This window comes from Cebus imitator, unplaced genomic scaffold (assembly GCF_001604975.1).
Source record: "Cebus imitator isolate Cc_AM_T3 unplaced genomic scaffold, Cebus_imitator-1.0 Scaffold365, whole genome shotgun sequence".
In the NCBI taxonomy this organism is placed as follows: domain Eukaryota; kingdom Metazoa; phylum Chordata; class Mammalia; order Primates; family Cebidae; genus Cebus; species Cebus imitator.
This window is the reverse complement of record NW_016107680.1, coordinates 1,325,964-1,350,650: the sequence shown is the minus strand read 5'-3', so window position 1 is coordinate 1,350,650 and position 24,687 is coordinate 1,325,964. Positions and strand designations below refer to the sequence as shown.

The following is a 24,687-nucleotide window of genomic DNA, read 5'->3' as shown; positions in this document are numbered from 1 at the left end:
AGTACTAAGAAAAAGAAGGCCATTCTAGGAATTTCTTTTAATTACAGGTGCATGCACCACCATGCCCGTCTAATTTTTATATTTTTAGTAGAGACGGGGTTTCGCCACGTTAGCCAGGCTGATCTCGAACTCCTGACCTCAACTGATCCACCCGCCTTGGCCACCCAAAGTGCTGGGATTACAGGCGTGAGCCACTGTGCCTGGCCTTTTTTTATCGGGAATTTCTTTATCTAAGGCTTGTCAATACAAAAGAGGTTTGCCTTAGACTAAGACAAAAAAATTAAGCAGGCCATTTTTTCTGAGTAAAACAAAAGCCTATGATATTAAGGTCATCTAAACAAGCCTCTGATGGGCAACTAAAACTTTTTTTTTTTTTGAGAAAGGTCTCACTTTTTCATCCAGGCTGGAATGCAGCAGCTCACAGCAGCCTTGACCTCCTGGGCTCACGCAGTCCTCCCGCCTGAGCCTCCTGAGGAGCTGAAATCACAGGCACGCACATCTACCACATCTGGCTAATTTTAAAAATTTCTGTAAAGATGGAGTCTCACCATGTTGCCCAGGCTGGTCCTGAACTCCTGGGCTGAAGCAATCTGCCCGCCTTGGCCTTCCAAAGTGTGGGGATTACAGGCATGAGACACTGTGCCCAGCCAACTAAAACCATTTTTTTTTTTAAACCTTAGAAGTAAACTTTAGTTTCTGACCACAAGGAAAATATAAAAAAGAATAGCAAATGTTCTTTACAATGTTTCCTATAAAAATGTATAAGCGGGCCGGGCGCGGTGGCTCAAGCCTGTAATCCCAGCACTTTGGGAGGCCAAGGCGGGTGGATCACGAGGTCAACAGATCGAGACAATCCTTGTCAACATGGTGAAACCCCGTCTCTACTAAAACTACAAAAAATTAGCTGGGCATGGTGGCGCGTGCCTGTAATCCCAGCTACTCAGGAGGCTGAGGCAGGAGAATTGCCTGAACCCNGCTACTCAGGAGGCTGAGGCAGGAGAATTGCCTGAACCCAGGAGGCGGAGGTTGCGGTGAGCCGAGATCACGCCATTGCACTCCAGCCTGGGAAACAAGAGTGAAACTCCGTTTCAAAAAAAAAAAAAAAAAAAATGTATAAGCTTTATATGATACAACTATCATACTGACCTTGTACAAATGTGTGGCAACTAAATCTTTCACTTGGGAAAAGTTGATAATTTCATCTTAAAGCTTATTTTGTTATACAAAAAAACGACTTAAAATATTTTTTTCTAGAAGTTGACTCTTATTCTGCAGGAAATCATAATGTTTATCTCGTGAAGAATCCTGGGTATAGAGTTACCATATAAAAGATCTTGATAACAGTACTTCCAAATTCCAGGCACAGAGACGAGGCAGGCACCAGGGCAGGAGGCCAGGTTAGGACTGCCAACCGGTCTGGTGACTTCAGACAAGTTACTTGATCTCTTTGGTTCTGCTTCTTTGCCAACAAAATGAGGAGTCAGACTAATCTCTAAGACCCCTTTTCAGGCCTAAATGGATCTAAATAATTCTATTCAACTTCTATTGGCTACATGACTTTGCAGTTATGAAAAATTCCAGTAATTTCTTAGAAACTAATATTAATTGACTATGAGTTCTCAAAAACAAACCCAGCATTTTCATAAATGAATGATCAAAATGTGGGTCACTTTTTATGAGCAACATTGAGAACATTCCATGAAAAACCTGTATACATATATAATCCCTTTATGTATATGGATAATATAATATGGTTTAGAATATACATCTGGCTCCTATAGTGCTAGATGACAGGGCCACACACACACCCCAATGGACACTCAGATATTAACTAACAAGAAGAATTAGCACTTCAGTGCTATACAACTCTAAAACCTTAATACATGGTCTATATTTTCCTCTAAGTAAACTTTGCCTGCCATGTGATGCTCATCCTACTTTCCTTCTGGCTTAGAGTCTAAACCTTAAACTGATTCTCATTATTTGACATAAAAACATTCTACCCAAGATGCTCAAACTAGTCATCATGATCAAAGGGGAGCTTTACAGAACACAGCCTCCTGACCCTCGCCAGCCAGAATGTGGAAGTAGCTCAAGCTTTGATTATCTAATCTGCCATGCATTCTGTGGGAGAAATTCTTTCAGAAATCTACTCTCCTATCCAATCTTAGAATCACATCAGAAAAACTGAGAGAAAAGATTTTCAGTTAAATCACTGGCTGCTAGATCATAAGGTAACTTGACTATCAAGGCAAAGAGTAGGGCATGGATCCAAATATTAATTTCATACAACTCACTTGTTGATGGTTCTTCCAAAAGTGACCTGAACGAGGGCAATTAATGTTCTTCTCACCCATTTAAACACTAAAATAGAAACCAGAGGAAAATTTTTTATCATAGGTTATCACAATTTGGGACATTTTCATAGCTGTACAAAACATAAATCTTAACACTTAAGATCATTTGAGTCCTGACATCAAGTCAAGGCCATGACATCTGCAGAATGTGAGTCTAGGTTAGCGAAAACTTCTGCTCAGGAAAACTCTTCTGCCTAGGCTTTCATTTTCTACTAAGCAACTGATGAGATGAAACCAGAGTTTTTACAGTGTTTCAATGCCTCCCAACAGCTGAGCTCTAAGTGGAAAGAGTACTTCATCTGTCCCTGGGGTATTGACAACATGTCTGTTTTCCACCAGCACACAGTGTAGTTCCTATTTTAGATTTCTATCTGGCTAGCTGAACACACTTTTTGAACTGCTGAATGAGAAACACCTATAGTCAAATACTTTGAAATATTAATGAACTGATGGGTCTAAGTGTTCCCATTTGAAGCAGAGTTTGCAGATCACTGTGTACTTTTACGTACACTACGCATTTGGGAGAGGGTAAGTGAATGGTGAAGAGCCGGGACCCTGAATGAGAAATGAATTTGGCAGTCTCCTGTGCCACCCCCATAGCAGCAGGGCGTAAGTCACCTTCTCTGAACCCTCATCTGGAAAAGATGGTATTAACATGTGCCTTTCTTTCCATGTGTGTGAAAACAGGCTGTGAAGGGTTCTACAAATCTAAACTTTTATTACTAACATACGGACACATGTTTGTAGGTATAAAAAATGAACATAAACCAACAGGAGGCAAAGAAACGCCATGAGGATATTTTAGGTCTACAAATTGGAACCTAAACCAAAATTTTCATTTAAATATTCACCTCCATCCATTGAAGTGTTTGGCTGCTGACATATGAGGAAATGAGAAACTCAGACTCAGTCATAATGGAGCCAAGAGTTCAACACTCCTGCACCCACTAAGGAAAACTAACAATGGCAAATTCACAGACGTCTCTGTACAAGGGCAACCACAGAAATAAAATTCATAGAAAACACAGACTTGGTACTAGACTTTAATACACTCCAAAGCCATTTCTAATCTCTGTACAAGGGCAACCACAGAAATAAAATTCATAGAAAACACAGACTTGGTACTAGACTTTAATACACTCCAAAGCCATTTCTAATCTCTGTACAAGGGCAACCACAGAAATAAAATTCATAGAAAACACAGACTTGGTACTAGACTTTAATACACTCCAAAGCCATTTCTAATCTCTGTACAAGGGCAACCACAGAAATAAAATTCATAGAAAACACAGACTTGGTACTAGACTTTAATACACTCCAAAGCCATTTCTGATTTTTTTAATGGCTCAAAATATCCAGTTAAAGTAGTATGAATCCTTCATGTCAAGTCTTGGAGTTGGAACCATACCTCAAAAATGTCTTAAACTTTTTGGTGGAATTAGCTGGAATGCTGCCAAGCATGTACACTTGTTCATTTTAGGTTGGCATTTAGGCTGGGATGAGCATGTCTGTCAGTGATGATAACTTCACTTTGCCTCTCTGGGGCAGGAAAGAAGTAGCTCATACCTAGAGGGTCTGAGGACAAGTGCAACACTAGGAAGAGACCTGACAACTAAGTGGTTATTTTTTAAAATAAGCGGGGAGAGGTATTACTAGTCCCTTTTTGTATACTGGAGCAGAAATGAGGTCATTTTGCTACAAGTTTTCTCTATTACTCTATTTACAAAATTTACTCTATTACTTTTCCCTCACCTTCCCCAATCCCTAACACCCACCCCCACGACACACACACGCACGCACACACCCCTGCACACATTACTCTAAAGGCTTATTTGTTCAAAGCCACAGAGGCAGCTGCAGCAGGATTAGGATTCTGCTGACGGCAAATGATCACATCTCATTATAAATGATGTTCTATTTATTCCCTCTGAAATGCCACTAGCAAAAGCAAATCTGCTCTGAGCAGGCATTGATGGAGGAAGCGCATGCTGCGGACATTGTTAGGAGCCCTGCTCCAGCCAAAACTGGCTCTGACACACCTACCATGTCTCCTAAGCTCTGTACCAACAGCAAAGACAAGAACAATGACGAAGGCTAGGATAGTGTCCCTATTCCTATCAACTCTACAGGAAACTGGGGAGACTCATGATTTAACAGGCCACCTTTCGCCAAAGAAGAGTCAGACTTTAGGTGGATTACTATTTTTCTTTGTCTATATTAAATAAACTTAAACATCGCTGTATATATCTTAAAGTGTCTCAAATATTGAAAGGCTACTAGGTTTTTTATCTGAAAGGAGTTTTCATATTTTGGATGATATTCCATGACACAGATATTTCTTAAATAAGTTATCTTCCATTACTAAAATTTATCTTAGTTCCAACTTTTCATTATTGTAATTATGCTAAGATATCCTTATATGTAAATCTCTGCCTGCACTTTATAATTTAATTTTGTCTATTGCTTAATGTGAATTACATGTTTGCACCTTATTCTGTAAATCCACTGAAGGCAGAGTCTGTATCTGATATGTTTTTGTTTCCCTACAGAGCTGTATCTAAAACACATGCTCTCGAAGTGTTAGATGACTGACATTACATATTCTCTTAACTTTGGCTCAGAAGGAGAAAAAGGTCAATGACCAAAGAGAGTTCATTCTGGCACTTAACATTTTTCTTGCCTATTCACTCATCAGTGCATCTATCGAGGCATTTTATTGATCACCTACCATAGATCAGGCTTTGTAGTAGATACTGAAGATTAAAAGACACATAAGACATGTTCAAGTTGCACTTGGAATTGTTTCATCTGTTAATAATTCTTTAAGTGACATGTTAAGGGATTTATAAATGAGAAGGGATCCACAGCCCCATTTCCTATGTAAGACCAACTGGTAGCCTACTTCTTTGCCTCAAGGGAAAAGGTGCTAATGTGAATAGACAGAGCCCAGGATATCCACAGTGCACTATTTGGCTGGTTGGTACCATTACTCAATCTTACTCACCCATGCTCTTCTCATTTGCTTCCTCTTCGATGTAGTCAGTGTGACAAAGTATACTGATCCCAAGATTTAGAGTGTTCAGTGTGACAAAGTATACTGATCTCAAGACTTAGAGCGTTGGGGGCTGTCAACATGTGGGCAGAGAGTAGTATCAAGTCCTATTCAAGGCTCAACACTAAGCCATGTAGTCCAGTTTACCTTTCACCAAGGTAATGTTTTCGGGGAGCGGCACTTGTACGACTCTTATGGAAATGAAACTTTGATCCCCATTTTACAATTGCTTTTTTCTACATACATTGCTCCTTGAGGAATCACTAGCGTAGGATTTGTCAACTTCAGCATTACTGTCCTTTGGGGCAGGAGAACTGCCGCGGAAGCTGTCCTGGGCACTGTAGAATGTTTGGCAGCATCCCAGACTCTACCCACTAGCTGTGCTCCAAGTTATGACTATCAAAAATATTTTCAGACATCACCATATGTCCCTCCCTCCCTCCATGAAGAACTACCGCTCAAGAGGAAAAAACGTAGCTGGAAACTAGGGTGGAGGCATTCCTTGGCCATGGAATTATCCTAACACCAAAACTCACTTTTAACAACAGGGTTCTTCCTGTGCTATGCAAAATAATTTTCTGTATAACTTTTAGTGATAAGGCAATGAAGCCATGCCAAGTCACATAAAAATAAATGTGCAGGATTCTAACCTTCTGTAGTCAGAGGAACATGGTGCAGAGTAAATCGGGATGCTACGCTACATTAGGACAGAGATGATATCTGTCTTGGGGTTGTATATGTAACACAGTATCTGGCTGGCTCACTTTTTCTTTTTTTGAGACAAAGTCTCACTCTATCACCAGGCTGGAGTGCAGTGGTGTGATCTTGGGTCACTGTAACCTCCACCTCCCGAGTTTAAGCGATTCTCCTGCCTCAGCCTCCCCCGTAGCTGGGATTACAGATGCGTGCCACCACGTCCAGCTAATCTTTGTATTTCTAGTAGAGATGGGGTTTCATTATGTTGGCTAGGATGATCTTGATCTCTTGACCTCCTGATCTGCCCGCCTCAGCCTTCCAAAGTGCTGGGATTACAGGGGTGAGCCACTGCGCCCAGCCCTGGTTGGCTCTTAAAAAGATATGCTGAATGAATGGATGCGTGAAAATACATACATGTCTGAGGCATTTCAGCAATAAAGGAATATTAAATGCGGGTGCGTGTTCAATTTTGCATACCGCTTTACTAGCAGATACCACTAATAATAACAAAGGAGCTTACTTCCTCGAAGTTCAAAAATCTCCCCAATCAACATGAAACATGGTTCAGCCAAGGCGTCTTTCCTTCCATCCACATCATCACCATAATCTGACAGGTCACTGTCCTCCTCTGTCTCCTCCTGGGGATACAGCAAAGTCATAGGAAGCAGATAACTTATCCAAGAAAATTGGCAGTTCTTCTCCCTCTTCAAGTGTAAATTCCAAACTATCGGCTCATATTGTAGCCTTTATTCTTCAGTTTTCATGCAGAAACCTATCCATTTTCAACACAGAGGAAAGAATCAGAAAAGTCTGATTCTGGAGCCTTATTCAAGGTTTAAAATAAGCTAATTAAAAAAAAATCTGTCACTGTATCAATAATCAATAAATTAACAGACAATAAAACAGTTTTCTAACCATTTTGAATTTCAAAACTAAGGCTTTTAACTTAATTTTTTTAGTGTTCACTCCCTTAAAACAGCATGAAGTAAATAATTTTAAATTCACGTTTTTGTTTTTTTAACAAACATGCATTTTAAAGTAATTTAGTTATTTTTAAAGCTGTGGCTTAAACTTTTATCCTGTCCTTCAGCTAGTCCCATTTCTTGATCTGCATAGCAGCAGGTTTCAGTTCAAAACTCATGATATGCCAGGCACCAGGCTCGTGCAAATGAGTATGATGTGGATGTAGACTTCAGTGCCCACTGCCTTCTGGGGAGACTGAGACACACACAGGCAGATGTTACGACAGGGCTGGATGAATGCTGTCATAGAGGTGTAAACATTAGATGCTGGAAGGCAGCTGAGGACGTGCACTGCAATGTCTGCATACAGGTAGGAGCTGAAGTGCCGGCCCAGCCAGGTCTTTGGGAGATACTGATATCAGGCAAGCAGAGGAAGGGACAGGGAAGGCACAGAGGCTGGAAGAGCTCCCTAAAAACTCAGAGCATCACACAAGTCCAGCAACAGCAAACACCTCAAAGGGGCTGAGAAAGGTAAAGACTGAGAGGAAGCCACTAGCACCTTTCGAGTCACTTCACAGAGTGACTGAGCCGTATGTCAACTCCAGGGGTTCAGGAATAAAAGTGAGGTGAGACAGGTAAGCCAGGCAAGTATGACAGACACATGAAGGAAAGAGGTGGGAGATGCTTTGGGGAATGTGGGTAGATACGTGAACTGGAGCGGGCGTGGGTGTGCTCGGTGGGACGTGCTGGCTTCCACCCCAGCACGGAATGCTGGAGAGCAGCGTGCTCCTTTTCACCGTCAGTTTCTCTGTTCAAACTTGTGAAGCAGCCTCCAAGGAAGAGGCAGTGGCATTTGGCAATGGACTGAGGAGAAACCACATTTCAGAGGTGGTCCTGTGCGATTTGCTAGAAGGCCGGGCAAGGGGCCCCATGGTGCGCACAGGAGTGCACAGCCTACTCTGGAGAGAAGTCTGGGGTTCAGAGCATGAGATCGACAGCTCTGGAGGCTCTGTCTCTTCATTCCCTAATCCACATACCACTGCCAGATCATCCTGCTTCAGAATATCTCATGCTTCTTCATGCCTGAGAACACAGCCTAAACTCTCAGCCCGGCATGAACCTCGCCCCTCCCCACTTCTATGTACCTAATCTTCCACTAGAGCACGGCACAAACCCTCCAGTCCAGGCCAACAACCTCCAGCCTGTTCTGTAAACACACCCTCCTCTCCTGCACCTTCAGCATGAATCCCCCGCACCCTCCCACGACGGCCTGCACTCTGCCTCTCCAGACCTGCGGACAGGAGCCCCCCATGTGGTGGGGCTCCTGCAGAACTTCCTACTCACATTTCACTTACCAACTCTGAAGTGGTAAATCCCTCTGTCCTCCCCTGCAAGTCACTTGGAAGAACTAAGATACAGGATTACAAGCAGATGCCTCAAAATGTGACCGTAATAACTAAAAATGGAGGGACTGGCTTCTCCCCATGAGGAGCATGAGCTTAGTATCTGCTGAAATATGCTACAAAAGTGGTTCACCCTTTAGATGGCTCACCTCCTGGTGGGAGAAGAAGTCGCGAGGAAGTCTTTCCAAAAATGATGATAATGAAAAAGAATTTTTTTTCCCCTGCACATCAATGACCTTGAGGTAGTCAGGAGAAGGGCTCAAGAAGGCATAAAGTGCTTCACTCTGACACAGTCTTTCATCTGAAAGCAGATTCTGTGGAAGAAAGAGGATTAACTGCTCCAGTGTGGGAAACCATCTGTGCGGCTGGGGGCTACTGTAAGTAAAGGCGAGCGAGGCAGAGCTGACTGTGATGAATTTACTTTCATCAGACTTCTGAACCTAAAACCACTTCCTTTTCCCCAGAAACAAACTATATAAGATCAATTCTTAATGATCTGAATAGCAAACAATCCTCTCGAGGTTAACTAGTAGTGCCCAAATCCCTCTGCTCATGGGAGATAACCATGCAGACAGAGGAACTCACTCCACTTTGCACCACTTGGTACAACAACAACAAAAAAATTTTTTTCTGAGACAGTCTCGCTCTGTCGCCAGGCTGCAGTGCAGTGGTGCAACCTCGGCTCACTGCCACCTCCAGCTCCCGGATTCAAGCAATTCTCCTGCTCACCCTTCCCAAGTAGCTGGGACTACAGGCGCATGCCACCACACCCAGCTAATTTTTGTATTTTTAGTAGAGACAGGGTTTTACCATGTTGGCCAGGATGGTCTCGATCTCTTTACCTCATTCGTGATCCACCCAATTTGGCCTCCCAAAGTGCTGGGATTACAGGCGTGAGCCACTGTGCCTGGCCAAAAAATTCGTATTTTGCATATAGCTCACAGATCGCAGGTGCTACCACTTTTGAAAGACAACTTTCACTCATCTGTGTTTGACCAACTTAAATTTTTGCAAATTACACATGGATCTCTCTAAATTGCCCTTTTATAGTTATGTTCAGACTTCGTACATCAGCTGAAAAAAAACTTTGAGTTATCACATGGTGGTAACAGTTTCATTTCTCTGTGCTGCCACTTTCTAGGCAGTGTGTGTTTGCATAATTATAGAATGGTTTCTACTGGCCCTCAAACTGGAAAGTTCCCAAAGTTCTGTGTGTACTTACCTGGCCTTAGGAGAGAGGAAATCAGAACATAAATCAAGCTGATTTATGTACAAGCAAGTGCTGTAGTAAGACAGCAGAATTAACAATGTGACCACAGAATATTTACACATCTAGTATATAAGAAGTTGGGTTTAGTAATAAGTAAAGCTACAGGAACTATTAGCCACATACGGAGATGGAACACTCAGGAGCCAGCTATGGCTCTGATGACAGAGCTGGGTGGTTGGGGGAGGTTCAGATCTAGTCCAGAGGGGTTGGTCCATGACGGCAACATCCTGTTTGTTTAGATGGCAAATGACTTAACAAACACTATGACCCTCCCTAGAAAAATCACCTCTGAGAGGGCCCAATACTGCCATGCTGGGGACGAGGGGTCCACGGAGCACCATCAGCCTTCCTGTACCCTGCAGAAGACTGGCCTACAGGTGGGCAGACCCTGCCATTGCCACTGACAAGGAGATTAAGAGGGATGGGCAGTGCGTCTACTGCCCTCGCTGTCCCTGAATCCTACAGACAGTCCTTATTCATTTTTCAGAATTAAATGGTCAGTTCAACTTGTATGTGATGGTGGATCAGAAGGAGCAAGATATTCTCCTATCTTGATTTCCTTAATCTACTCTCTAACATTATTTTACAAAATAGCAGGATATGATATTAATGGTTAAGTCTCAAAGTTAATATAATCCGTATATTATTAACAGGGAAATCCTTATGGATGTAAATCTTTGGCCTTAAATTATATTCAATTATTATGGAAAACAACTCAAACATTTCAACAGCAAAACACACAAACACAATAATCCCATTAAAAAGTGGGCAAAGGACTTGAATAGACTCTTTTCAAAAGAAAACATGAAAATGGCAAACAGGTATACGAAAAAACGATCAACATCACGAATCAGGGAACTATAAATCAAGGCCAGGAGATACCATCTCACGCCAGACTAAAGAAAAGAAGTGTTGTTAAGGATACGGAAAAAAGGGAACTCTTGTACACTATTGGTGGGACTGTAAATTAACACATTCATTAAGAAAAGTGGTATGGAGGTGCTTCGAAAACTTAAAAATGGAGCTACTAAATGATCCAACAATGTCACTACCGGATATATATCCAAAGGAAATGAAATCAGTATGTCAAAGAGAGATCTGCATTCCCATGTTTACCGCAGCACTAGTCACAGTAAAGAGGCAAGGCATAGAATCAACTTAGGTGTACAACAGATGAATGAATAAAGAAAATGTGGTATACGTACATCAAGCTTGTCCAACCCGCAGCCGGGCTGCATGTGGCCCAAAACAAAACTGTAAACTTTCTTAAAACATTATGAGAATTTTTTGTGATTTTTTGTCTTAAAGCTCATCAGATATTGTTGGTGTTAGTGTATTTTATGTGTGGCTCAAGACAATTCTTCTTCCACTGTGGTCCAGGGAAGCCAAAAGATTGAACACCCCTGGTATACCCGATGGAGTATTTTTCAGCCATAAAGAAGAATGAAATCCTGTCAATTACAACAACATGAATGAACCTGGAAGACATGAAGTATCAAACCAGATACAGAAAGACAAATACTGCATGATCTCACTCATCTGTATAATCGGAAAAAAAAAACTGATCTATTAGGAGTAGAGACGGGTGGGCACCAGAGACTGGAGAGGAAAGGATGGGAGAGATTGGCCAATGGCTAGAAAGTTACAATTTCACAGGAGGTTAAGTTCTGGTGTTCTACTGCTCAGTAGGGTGACTATGGTTAACAGAAAGGTATTATATATCAAAAAAGAGCTAGAAGAAAGGTTTTTTAATGTTCTCACCACAAAGAAATGATAAATGTGGCTGGGCACAGTGGCTCACGTCTGTAATCCCAGCACTCTGGGAGGTCGAGGCAGACTGGTGACCTGATGTCAGGAGTTCGAGACCTGCCTATACAACATGACGAAACTGTCTCTACTAAAAATACCAAATTAGCCAGGGATGCTGGCGTGAGCCTGTAATCCCAGCTACTGGGGAGTTAAGGCAGGATAACTGCTTGAACCTGGGAGGTAGAGGCTGCAGTGAGCTGAGATTGCGTGATTGCACTCTAGCCTGGGCAACAGAGCCCGGAGTCTGTCTAAAAAAAAAAAAAAAAAAAAAAACAACTTCATATATATATATGTATGTATGTATGTATGTATGTATGTGTGTGTGTGTGTGTGTGGTGTGTATTATATAAATGCATGAGACGATAGATATGCTAACTACTGTTATTTGATCATAACATATACATATATCAAAACATCAAACTGTACCTCATAAATATGTACAAGTGCAACGCCAATTTAAAAATTAAAGAATTCTTTAAAGGATACAAATATGTAAAGCATTTTTCTTTTAAGTCTCAGAATTTCTACTTCTACTGCATAGGCAAAACATGTTTTATATGGCAAAGTTCCATGCCTCTGAGAACTTTAGGACTTTAAGTTCCATGGTTTGATTAACAATTATACTCTGAATATAGATGGTGCAGCAAAAGAAAAAACAGTGGTTGCTACTGAGGATAGCATACCTTTGTCTGGCCTTATTATTTAAAAACAGACTGATAGAAAATAATAAAGTGTTTAAAGGAAATTAAGAAAATATCTTCAGGGCCTTGGAGTAGGAAAAGGTTTCTTAATACACACAAAAAGCATTAACCATAAAATACAATAAAATAAATGATAAAGTGGGCTAAATTAAAACTGAGAACGTATGTTCATTAAAAGAAATCGTTAAGAGAAGGAAAAGGCAATCCATAGAGAGGGGGACAATATTTGTAGCACATAAGATCTGACAAGGAACTCATATTCAGAACACAGACAAACCCATAAAGCAAGAGGAAAGGATGAGCAGTAGCACAATAGGAAAGTAGACACAACTTTACCAGGCACTTCACCTAAAAGAACCATCCACATAGGCCAGTAAACATATAGAACGGTACTCAACAGCATTATCCATCAGGGAAATGTAAATCAAAACCACAATGAGGCCGGATGTGGTGGCTCACGTCTGTAATCTCAGCACTTTGGTAGGCTGAGGCGGGCAAATCACCTGAGGTCAGGAGTTCGAGACCAGCCTGGCCAACATGGTGAAACGCTGTCTCTACTAAAAATACAACAATTAGCCAGGTGTGGTGGCAGGCGCCTGTAATCCCAGCTAATCAGGAGGCTGAGGCAGGAGAATCGCTTCAACCTTGGAGGCAGAGGTTGCAGTGAGCCGAGATCGTATCACTGCACCCCAGCCTGGGCGACACAGCAAGACTCTGCCTAAAAAAAAAAACAACCCAAAACACAATGAGATACCACTACATCCAAAATGGCTAAGAAGAAAAAGACAAAAAATAAGTGTCAGTGAGGATGTGGAGCAATCAGAGCCCTTACTGGGGAGAGTGTAAAACCTGCTATGACCATGATGAAAAACTGAAACATTCTAATCTCTGGCATCAGCCGACATATATCTGCCAAAAGACAAGTACTAAAAGTTTATGGAGGCACTCTGTAAAACCTCAGAGTGGTTCATCAACGATGGAATGAATTTGGAACGCGGCATATTCACACAACAAAAACCTCTCACGGCAACGAAAATGAATCACCTACAACTAAGATGACACTATAGACAAGTCCTATGAAAGTAATGAGTAAAAGTCGTCAGAAACGAAGGAAACCACACTATACGGTTCCATTTACATGATGTTCAAGGACAACTGTCAGTAATCTTGCTGGAAGTCAGGGCAGCAGTTACCTTTGGTGGGGCTGCAGTGATGGGGGGAAGCTGGGGCTGCTGGTGATGATCAGTTTGTTGGAATGGGTGCTAGTTAAATGGGTGTGTTCAGTTTGTGAAACGGAGAGTTATACACTTACATGTATTTACATATATATATATATATATTTTTTAATTTTAATTAAAAAAAAACACAAGACTTTTTTTAGCATCTGGCATGGCTTGTGAGAACAAAAAGCAAACTAGCAAGCTCTCAGAACAATGACAGTTTAACCCCAAATAACTAATTTTTTCTCTCATATCCCACATTTTTCACTTGCTTACCTGTAAAAACTTATTTAATTGATTCTTTGACTTTTCCATAAACTTTTGATCTATAGATTTGAAAGGCAGCTTGCTAAGAGAAGGCAACTGGACTTTTTTTAAAGAAGGGACGCACTGTAGGGGGAAAAAGAAAATATTAGTATTTTGAAGTTACAGTTTAATCTTAAAAAAAGACTTAGAAAAATAATTAGAACAAATCAAACATCCTCCTCCTGTACTTGTTCCTCTGAGGTGAAAACCTGCCCGTTTTAATCAGGCTGGAAGAATCGGGAGGAATGAAAGCTTTGACGGAAGAAGCTAAAGCACATCGCAAACCTACAGATCCCTGGGTGCCGGGAAGTCACGAGGCCAGGCTGGTACTCGGGATCTGCACACCATGCAGAGTGGCACATGACGTGACGAATGGAAACAGCTCGCAGAAAGTATTTCACCTAGAGGTGTTGTGTTTATAACATCTCTGTGAAAAGCTAAAGTTAACAAAAGAAAACAATGGAAACAAAGGAAACTTGGGTTGTAGCTCTATTACTGCCTTTTTTTTTTGACACAGGGTCTCACTCTGTCATCCAGACTAAGTGCAGTGGCGTGATCATGGCTCATGGCAGCCTTGATCTCCCAGGCTCAAGAGATTCTTCCACCTCAGCCTCCCAAGTAGCTGAGACTATAGGCATGTACCACCAGGCCTGGCTAACTTTTAATTTTTTGTACAGACAAGGTCTATGTTGTCCAGGCCAGTCTCAAACTCCTGGATACAAGTGATCCTCCTGCCTTGCCCTCCCAAAGTGCTGGGATTACAGGCAGGAGCCCCCACTCCCAGCCTTATTACTGCCTCTCGGTGGCAAACTACAGATTAACAAAACGTATTCATAGTATGAACTGTAGTAAGTCCTCCCCTCTACCAGATACTGTGCTAGAAGCATAGCATGTATTATTTCATCCTTATAACAGCTCTATGAAATTTCAGAGAAATCAAACAGGCAGTGAGAGTTAGAAGGGAAGACTAAAATAACTAAGTTCCCAAAAAGGTGCTTCCTGTCACAGTTGGTGATAGGAAGGGTTCTCACAACAGGAAAACTCACACCATAGGAAAGGGCAGGGGTAAGGGAATAGCTCAGCCATCAGTCCAGAGAGAAGGAAAGATGGCAAAGAGGACAGGCATGGACTTTCATGTTTGTTCCTTTTAATGCTTCCATTTAATTGTTTTGACTGACTAAGTAAATTTTACTTTCCAAAGACATTTTATTTCAAAATTTTCCCTCAACTCTTTTTCCTCCTGTTTTGATACTAAACTCTGGTTTCACAATAGTTTGTCACAGAGAAAACACCACATTTTTCTGTAGTATCAATTTTACTCAACAACTTTGGGGAAAATTCATTGTTATGTTGAGATAAATTTTTGCTTTCCACGATTAAGGTGACCAAAGGTCATCTGAGAAATGTAGCATGCATGACATTAGGTTTTGATCACTATCCTTAAAAAGCAGTTGAAGAAATTACAGTATTTAGTGATGAAAACAGGCTTAAAAATCACTCTGGAGACAAGGTTAAAGAAAACACACATTTCACTTGCAGAAGAGGAGTCCGAGAGGTGCCCATGAGGTTTTGCAAAGGAGCAGCGTGGCTTCAAACTGTGCTTTTAAAACTTGGTTTTCCTTCCTCCATAATCTCAAGATGTAACTTTAAGACAAGCTGCATATGTGTTTCCTTTCGTTTTGAAATACTGGCTGGGAATGTGCTGTGAACCTCCACTCCCTTTTTCCCCATCCCATGCTCCCATGCTTTGTGCACATTTATTTATCCACATGCTTGTTAAGTGCACACCACACTCCTTATCTGGTCATCTATTTCCTTAGAAGCTTCAAGGGCCAGATCCTGATATGGACCAGACACCTCTGGCCACAATGGTGCCAGCCGCTTCACCAGATGTAACAATAATTCAAGACGAGCCATACAGCAGGTCACGCCACCTGACACCTCCTAGTCCCACTGCCTCTTCTGCATTCCAAACCCTCTCTTTAAAATCCCCTGTGTTCTCTCCACAATTGAAGGGTAGAAATTTTTATTTTTATTTGTTGAGATGGAGTCTCGCTCTGTCGCCAAGGCTGGAGTGGCGTGGCGTGATCTTGGCTCACTGCAACCTCCACCTCCTGGGTTTAAGTGATTCTTTATCCCCAGCCTCTCGAAAATCTGGGACAACAGGTGTGCACCACCATGCCCAACTAATTTTTTGCATTTTCAGTAGAGACAGGGTTTCACCATGTTGGCCTGGCTCAAGTGTTTCGCCCATCTCGGCCTCCCAAAGTGCTGGGATTATGAGTGTGAACCACCACGACTGGCTGAGGATGGAAATTTTTAGAAATAATTTTGCCCGCTCCTCCCTTTGCTAGCATGGATAATAAAATCTCGCTTTCTTTTTATCACGCATTGCTCTTATTATTATGATGGTTTCTTTCTACAAGCAGCAAGCAGCTGGACCATTTGACAGTTATAGTTTCACCAGTATCAGTTCGCGCTGAGCAGGAGAAAAATGGAAATGGACACAAATTGAAGCAGAAATAACTGAAAAACTGCTCACTGCTGGGGAAAAAGGCAAGGGTCCATAGTAGAAGGAGAATTAGAGAAGATGGCAATTCCTCAGGAAAAGTAGGAAGAATAATCTACAAGTAAGATTCTATTAATAATCTTGATTTGGTCACTATGTACATGTCCTATGACAAGTCAGTTAAGCTCTGGGATCAGTTTCCCTCATCTGTCAAACAAAAGATTTAGATTAGTGGCTTTCAAACATTTTAACCGAAACTCACAATAGGAAATGCATGCTACATTGCAACCCGTAATTCACATGCATATATACATATACATAAATAAAACCGAAACCAAAGTTCTACGAAACAGTGCTCATTACTACAACTGCTACTACCAAAAACACAATGAAGTTTACTATATGTGCCACACATTCTTCTAAATGCTTTATATACATATATTCCCTTCATTCTCCGAACAACCCCACAAGGCAGGCACTATTAGTATTCGATTTCACTAATAAGGAAAAAGAGGCAAAAGGCAAATGAGTGATAAATCCCAGGTCAGGCCATGTGCAGTGGCTCACACCTGTAATCCCAGCACTTTGGGAGGCCAAGGTGCATGGATCACCTGAGGTCAGGAGTTCAATACCAGCCTGGCCAACATGGTGAAACCCCATCTCTGCTAAAAATACAAAAATTAGCTGGGTGTGGTGGTGCACGCCTGTAATCCTAGCTACTCAGGAGGCTAAGGCAGGAGAATCGCTTGAACCTGGGAGACACAGGTTGCAGTGAGCTGAGATAGCACTACTGCATTCCAGTCTGGGCAACAGAGCAAGATCCCGTCTCAAAAAATATCCATCCATCCATCCATCCATCCATCCATCCGTGTATCTCAGGTCACACAGCCACGAAAGGCAGAGCTGGGATTCAGAGCTGAACAGTCTAGTTCTAGAGGCTGTGCTCCGAGCACTGCACCTTACTGCCTCCCTTGTACATGGGACAGAATCCAATGCAGTTGGTTCTTTCTACGGCTGCAACTCACAACCAATTTCACTACCATCAATGGATCACAACCAGCAGCTGGTTTTGAAGCTGCCAGTCCTGAGAGACCTAGATGATCCTTAGGTGTCTTCCAGCTCTCCTGCTCTCTGGCAATTTACAGTGAAAATCAGGCAATTATCTGTCCTGATGGACTTAGGCTAGACTAGACAGTTTGATCTGTGAGTAAATTTCCAAATGTCAGGATGAAAATGCCACTGTGCTAGTATCAACAGCAAAGGAAGACGATTAATCAGTTTTTTAATGTGCAAAACCTGAAACAAGCTCTCCTGCAGTAATTCTAGAATCCTGCGTTCATGAGTATTCATACCTCACTGAGTTTCCGGTGTAAATTCTGAAACTCGCTGAGCCTTCTGGGGACTGTCCAGTTCTTAGTTTCAACTCCTCCAACTTCTTGTAGGCTTACCATGACAAAGTAACATGGCAACTGCTCACCATTCTCTTCTGTAACCTTGGGGAACACATCAAAATCGATACTTAGAAAAAGCATGGCGAGTGAATGTGGAAGACAGATTTGTAAGTGTCCCCCTAAGGAGGTTTCCCTCCCCCTGGTGTACCCTGCAGGATCCCTGGAACTGTGAGTATTATGGATTTTACACTAGCAACTAAGTTACGTAATATGGCACAGCAGACCTTAAAATAGGGTTATTTCCTCGGTGGGCCTAACCTAAAAGCAGAGAGTTTTTGCTAGCCAGTAGTACAAAAGGAAGTCAGAAAGATTCAAATTCCAAGAAGGAAGCCAGCAAGAAAACAGAGACCTCAGTTCTATGACCAAAGGAACTGAATTCTGCCAACAATCTGAATAAGCTGGGAAGTGGGTTTTACTTAGTCTCTAGACAAGACCTTAGTCTGGGAAACAGACTTGTGATACAACCAGCAGGGAGCCAATGAACCTGTACTAGACTCCAGACCTACAGAGGTGTGATCAATAAATGGGTGTTGCTTCTGGTATGAAATGTATTTCACAGGAAAAGAAAACGAATACAGCAGGCTCATCCTGTGTTACTTTGAAAAGACAAATTAACAGCAAGCAAACAGGCATCAAAAACATCAGAAACTCTTGGAGAAGGATCTCACATGCGCACGCGTGCACACACACACGCACACACACCCACACACCCACACACACACCCACACACGCCCACCCATAATCCAGAAGAGGCCACTACTATGTAGGGAACCAGCCCTACATCACCTGTGGGTACCCTGTGTTTGGTGGGACAAAGGAATGAGAAAAAGACAGATTAAGAGAGATAGTGGGACCAGAGGGCTATCAGTCATTACTCTGGAGGAGGCAGTGAAGGCCCCGAACTCTGATCATCCACACAATTATTGGTTACAATTACTCTGATCTACAGGGTGGGGTGGAGTGATGGTGGAGTGAATTAGTGAACCGGAAATGAATCAGTGAGCCAGAACCGGTGTATCATTTTAAGGATTGATAACAGTGGCAGTTTGGGAGTTTCACAAAAAAAGAACATGTGGTTCTCTCTAGCCTATTATCTATGTGCAGCGGACAGAACACGGGCCTTACAAGGAGCCTACAAGTCTGGCTACGTCATAGTGATATAAAGGGGTTTTACGTCCTTGAGCACAATGTTTATGGTAACAGAGCCAAGGTCACTCTGCACCAGAACATGAGGCATGAAGCGGCCATCCTCCTCAGAGGCCTCCTGCGGCCTTCTGCAGTTTGTTCTTCCTTGTTTATGTGTTACTCATAAGCAATTTATGTAGGCACTCTGTAAGTCCTTTCTCCTTTGTTGCTTCTCCCAACACTACTATACTTAACATAAGAAGAGAAAAAAATAGAAAATACATTGAATGTGAGCTTGAATTAGCATAATAAATTGAATTAGAGAGAAGGAGTCATAAGAAAGGGAAGGGGAAGAGAGGTTTACTGAGCACCCACCCTGGGAGGCAGGATTATTACCCCACTGTAAGGACAGGGAAGCAGAGGCACAGACAGGATACCTGACTTTCCTAGGACCACACCTCTGATGAGGCAGCTAGCACAGAATCCAGGCACATCCACCTCCATGAAAATGCATCTTCTACACCTTCCTGGACTGTTCTGCGAGCTCTAGATGTCAGGTGCCCCTTTCCCACTTCCGCTGCCTTTTCAACGAACACGGTACCTCGGCAAGCTCCTTAGCAGCAACTGACTGCCAGAGCACAGTGCCTTGTGATAGTTTCCATTCCTTCCTTCCCTTTCTGCTTCCTGTAATGTTTGCCTTTGGAAGATGATTTTAATGAACTGTGAAGTGTCAAGGCCAGCTCTGAGCAAAACTGAGGAGGTAAGTGAATTTGTATTCTTTCCCCCAACGGCCTCTTGTAGCAGCTTTTGCCAATGCATTCCCCTAAGCCCACTACCTTCCTATACTTCCATCCAAATGGTAACTATCTGCAGTTGTCAAGGGTTTCTATGTGGGAGTCCAAGGCTGGGCATGACCTTCCCTGATCCACTGCTCAACACCTTCCATGGAGAAATGTATATTGTCCAGCAGCTTAGCTTAATGGGAGTGCCACCAAGTGCTGAAGACATACGGAAGGAACTTGGTTAGGCTTTCACGTACTGTGTGTCCTTTCTTGGAGAACATGCTTTGTTTTGCTATTTAATCTAGAAATAAATTGAAGGTTGTGAATTTTAACCCTCTCCCAATCCCTGTAATAGTATCAAGCCACTGGCTTGAGGGAAAGGCAGGGAAGAACAAAGATAAGCCATATGAAATACTGATGAGGACAAAAAAGCACTCTCTTGCTCAGATCTTGTTATTTGCATATAATGTGTCTATGTAAATGACCACACTATATGACTTTCATCTCCAGGTTTCCAGTTGACAGACAGTAGGGCAGGGGGGAGGAAAGCCGTCAACAGTAATAATGTAAATGCCTGTAAGCATCTTTCCTCCTAAATGAAATTATTATTTTATTGTACTTAGGTTCTGGGATACATGTGCAGATCATGCAGGATTGTTGCATAGGCACATACATGAAATTATTTTTATAGACAAATGAAAAGGGATACAGTATATTCTACAAACTCTTATCCCATGTCCTTCAAAAACAGCAAAACAATTCAAAGAAAAAATATTCACTGAGGATTTTAGAGATACTGAAATTTAAGCAATTGAAGCCAGCAGGATGAAACAATCAAATGCACTTACATTTATAGTTTTTCATCTTCAAGATTCAAAAAGTGCTTTCCATTTTATTTCAACCCTCAATGGAAAAATAGATTGGCAATTCAAGGACATTAAAACTGCTTTCAAATTCCAGGGAACAGAAAAAACTTGTTGTTTGAAGTGGAGTGAGATCAAATGTATATCAAGCAGCTTTGTAAAGTTTCCAGTCATGAGTAAACTAGAGTAAAAATTATGGGGGAAGGAAGGTAGGACAAATGTGGTTTAAAAGAATGCGCATAAGCCTTCTACCCTCAATCTTCCTTCTTCAGGATAAAATCTTTTCTAATAAAGCCAAACTTTTAAAATCAATTAAGAGGAAAAGCAGTCAAACCTACCTCTCCACTGGTGATGGAGGCTTTCCACATGCCAAGGTTTTCACACCACCAATCCGTTCTCGCCATGTGCAGTTGAAGGTCTGTGCGTTCTTTCTCTATTAGGATTATTTCATCTTTCAACTTGGAAACAATCTGTCACAGGGAAAATATCCTGGGAGTTATGAAAACACTTAAAACTATGCAATTCAGCAAAGTAGCAGGATTCAGTCAACACACAAAAATCAGCTGTGTTTTAATGCACTTAACAGTGAACAATCCAAAAACAAAATTAAGAAAAAAAATTCCACTTGCAATAGCATTAAAAAAAATTCTTAGGGATTAATGTAAACAAGGAGGTGAAATAATTCTACAATGAAAACTATAAAACACTGATGAAAGAAACTAAAGAAGGCAAATATCTGTAAAGACATCCCATGTTCACGGATTAGAAGAATTAATATTGCTGTCAGTACTACCCAAAGCAACCTACAGGTTCAATGCAATCCCCAACAAAGTTTCAATAACATTTTTTTGCAGGAAAAAACAATTCATCCTAAAATCCGTAGGGAATCTCAGGAGACCCCAAATAGTCAAAACAACTTTGAAAGAGAACAAAGTTGGAGGACTCACACTTCTTGACTTCAAAACTTACTACAAAGCTATTAATAATCAAACAGTGTGGTAAGGGCATAAAGACAGAAATACAGACCAAGGGAATACAGCCCAGAAATAATATATGGTCAAGTGATTTTTAACAAGAGTGTAAGATCATTCAATGGGAAAAGAACAGTATTTTCAACAAATCATGCTGGGAAAATTGGATATTCACATGCAAAAGAAAGAAGCTGGATTAGGAACCTAACCCTATCTACAACAATTAACTCAAAGTAGAGTAAAGACCTAAACAAAAGAGCTAAAAATTATAAAACTCATAAATGAGAATAAAGGGGGCCAGGCATGGTGGCTCACACCTGTAATCCTAGCACTTTGGGAGGCTGAGGCGGGTGGATCACCTGAGGTCAGGAGTTTGAGACCAGCCTGGCACACGTGGCAAAACCCTGTCTCTACTAAAAATACAAAAATTAGCCAGGTGTGGTGGGGAGCAACTATAATCTCAGCTACTTAGGAGGCTAAGGCAGGAGAATTGCTTGAACCTGGGGGTTGGAGATTGCAGTGAGCCAAGATCGTGACACTTCACTCCAGCCTGGGCAACAGAGCAAGACTCTGTCTCAAAAAACAAACAAACAAACAAAAAACAAAAAAAAAACCAAACAGGGAATATAGGGGAAAAGCTTCATCACATTGGATTTGGCTGTGATTTCTTGGTTATGGCACAAAAAGCACAGACACCAAAGAAGAAATAGACAACTTGGAATTCATCAAAATTTAAAACTCTGTACATCAAAGAACATTATTGATATAGTAAAAATGTAAACCATAAAATATAAGAAAATATTTGCAAATCACCTATCTGACAGAAGTTTCATCTCTAGAATATAGAAAACTCCTAAAACGAAACAACAAAAACACAAACAACTCAATTAAAAGTGCACAAAGGATTTGAATAGACATTCCTCCAAAGAGGATACACAAATGGCCAATAAGGACATGAAAAGATGCTTGGTATCACTAATCATTAGAGAAATGCAAATCAGAACCAAAATAAGATACCACCTCATAACCATTAGGTTGACTACTATATAAAAAAAGAAAATAACGAGTGTTGGCAGGGAGGACACGGAGATTGAAACCCTTGTGCCCTGCTACTGGGAATGTAAAATGGTGCCAGTGTTGTGGTAGAGAGTTTAATGATTCCTCAACAACTTAAAAACAGAATTAGCATATAACCCAGCAATTCTACTTCTGGGTATATGCCAGAAAGAATTGGAAGCAGGATCTCTTTAAGAGATATTTGTATACCCACATTCATTGCAACATTACTAACAATAGCCAAGAAGTGGAAGTAAACCAAATGTCTACTGCTGAACAGTGAGCAAAACAAAATGTGGTATAAACATGCTATCATTCAGCTTTAAAAAGCAATGAAATTCTAACACATGCTACCATATGGATGAACCCTGAAGACATTATTCTAAGTGAAAAAAACCAGTCACAGAAGGACAAACATAGTATGATTCCACTAATATCAGGTACTTGGAGAAGTTAAATTCATAGAGACAGAAAATAAAATCGCAGTTTTTCCAGAGCATGTGGGAGGGAAAATGGGGAGCTATTGTTTAACAGATTCAAAGTTTCTGTTTTTCATGATGAGAAAAGTCCTGGTGATGGATGGTGGTGATGGTTGCAAAACACAAATGCTTCTGCACAGCAAAAGAAATAATCAGCAGAAATAACAGAGAACCCACAGAAGGGAAAAAAATCTTCATGATCTATACATCCAACAAAGGGCTAATATCCAGACTCTAGAAAGAACTCAAACAAATCAGCAAGAAAAAACAATCCCATCAAGAAGGGGGCTAAGGACACAAATAGACAATTCTGAAAAGAAGATATACAAATGGCCAACAAGCATATGAAAAAATGCTCAACATCACTAATTATCAGGGAAATGCAAATCAAAACCCCAATGCAGTACCATCTCACTCCTGCAAGAATGGCCATAATCAAAATATCAAAAGTAACAGATGTAGGAGTGGATGTGGTAAAAAGGGAGCACTTTTACACTGTTGGTGGGAATGTAAACTAGTACTACCTCTATGGAAAACAGTGTGGAGACTACTTAAAGAACTAAAAGTAGATCTACTGTTTGATCCAGCAATTCCACTACTACGTATCTACTCAGAAGAAAAGAAGTCATTATACAAAAAAGATACTTGCACGGCCATGTTTATAGCATCACAATTTGCAATTGCAAAAATATGGAACCAGCCCAAATGCCCATCAATCAAAAAGTAGATAAAGAAAATGTGGTTTGTACAGAGCATAGAATACTACTCGCCATAAAAAGGAACAAAATAATGGCATTCACGGCAACCTGGATGAAAGTGGAGACTATTATTCTAAGTAAAGTAACTCAGGAATGGAAAACCAAACATTGTATGTTCTCACTCATAAGTGGGAGCTAAGCTATGAGGAAGCAAAGACACAAGAATTACATACTGGACTTTGGGGACTTGGGGGAAGGGGTTGGGGGGATGAGGGATAAAAGACTACACATTGGGTACAGTGTACACTGCTTGGGTGATGGGTTCAACCAAGTCTGAAATCACCACTAAAGAACTTATTCATGTAACCAAACACCATCTGCTCCCTAAAAACCTATTAAAATAAAAAATGAATTTAAAAAAATAGCTAAAATGGTAAATTTTGTTATATATATTTTACCAGAATTTACAAAAATAAATAATATTTTTTAAATGCTATGCTCGCCATCTCTTCGGATCTCTTTTATGAGAAAGCCTATAGGGTTATGTAACTGTAGTTTAAGGACAGCAGCTTTGCTCCAAAATTCTCCTGAATATGCAGTGTACAAGGGCTCTTTCCTTCCTCAGAAAGCCTACAGGAAGCACTCCTTGCCTATGCCATTGTCCTGCATTTTATCATCAATAAGTACTGTGATCATTTTATTTTCATGTCTGTTTTAATTCCATGACCAGCATTATTTGCTCCTTGAGGGCAGGTGTCAGACTCTATGTTTCACTGAATCTTCATGACCAGCACTGCACCATGCATTTACTAATCACTTGTATTACTGAGACTCTTCATGGTTAATGGTTTACTCCCAACATTACCCTAGAATTGGACAGTTTGCACCAGGCTCACAAAATCTGCAGAGAAAACAAACAAACAAACACACAAAAAAACCTAGGCAGTAAATTTCAGGAATCAAACTAAAAGGCTAAC

At 41.1% G+C, this 24,687-nt stretch overlaps 1 protein-coding gene across 6 annotated transcripts in view; it reads right to left on the bottom strand.

Moving 5' to 3' along the window:
* Window positions 1–24,687, bottom strand: part of SNX25 (sorting nexin 25) — a 151,603-nt gene that overhangs the window by 4,024 nt on the left and 122,892 nt on the right. For 3 of the 6 annotated variants that reach the window (XM_037730825.1, XM_017506908.2, XM_017506910.1), the window contains exons 11-16: window positions 20,845–20,976; window positions 17,638–17,778; window positions 13,747–13,860; window positions 8,620–8,784; window positions 6,626–6,743; window positions 2,298–2,364 (exon numbers count right to left, since the gene is read on the bottom strand). In XM_037730825.1, coding sequence (XP_037586753.1) covers window positions 2,298–2,364; window positions 6,626–6,743; window positions 8,620–8,784; window positions 13,747–13,860; window positions 17,638–17,778; window positions 20,845–20,976 — 737 coding nt within the window. The other 3 variants (XM_017506912.2, XM_017506909.2, XR_005196640.1) reach the window with 3 other exon arrangements.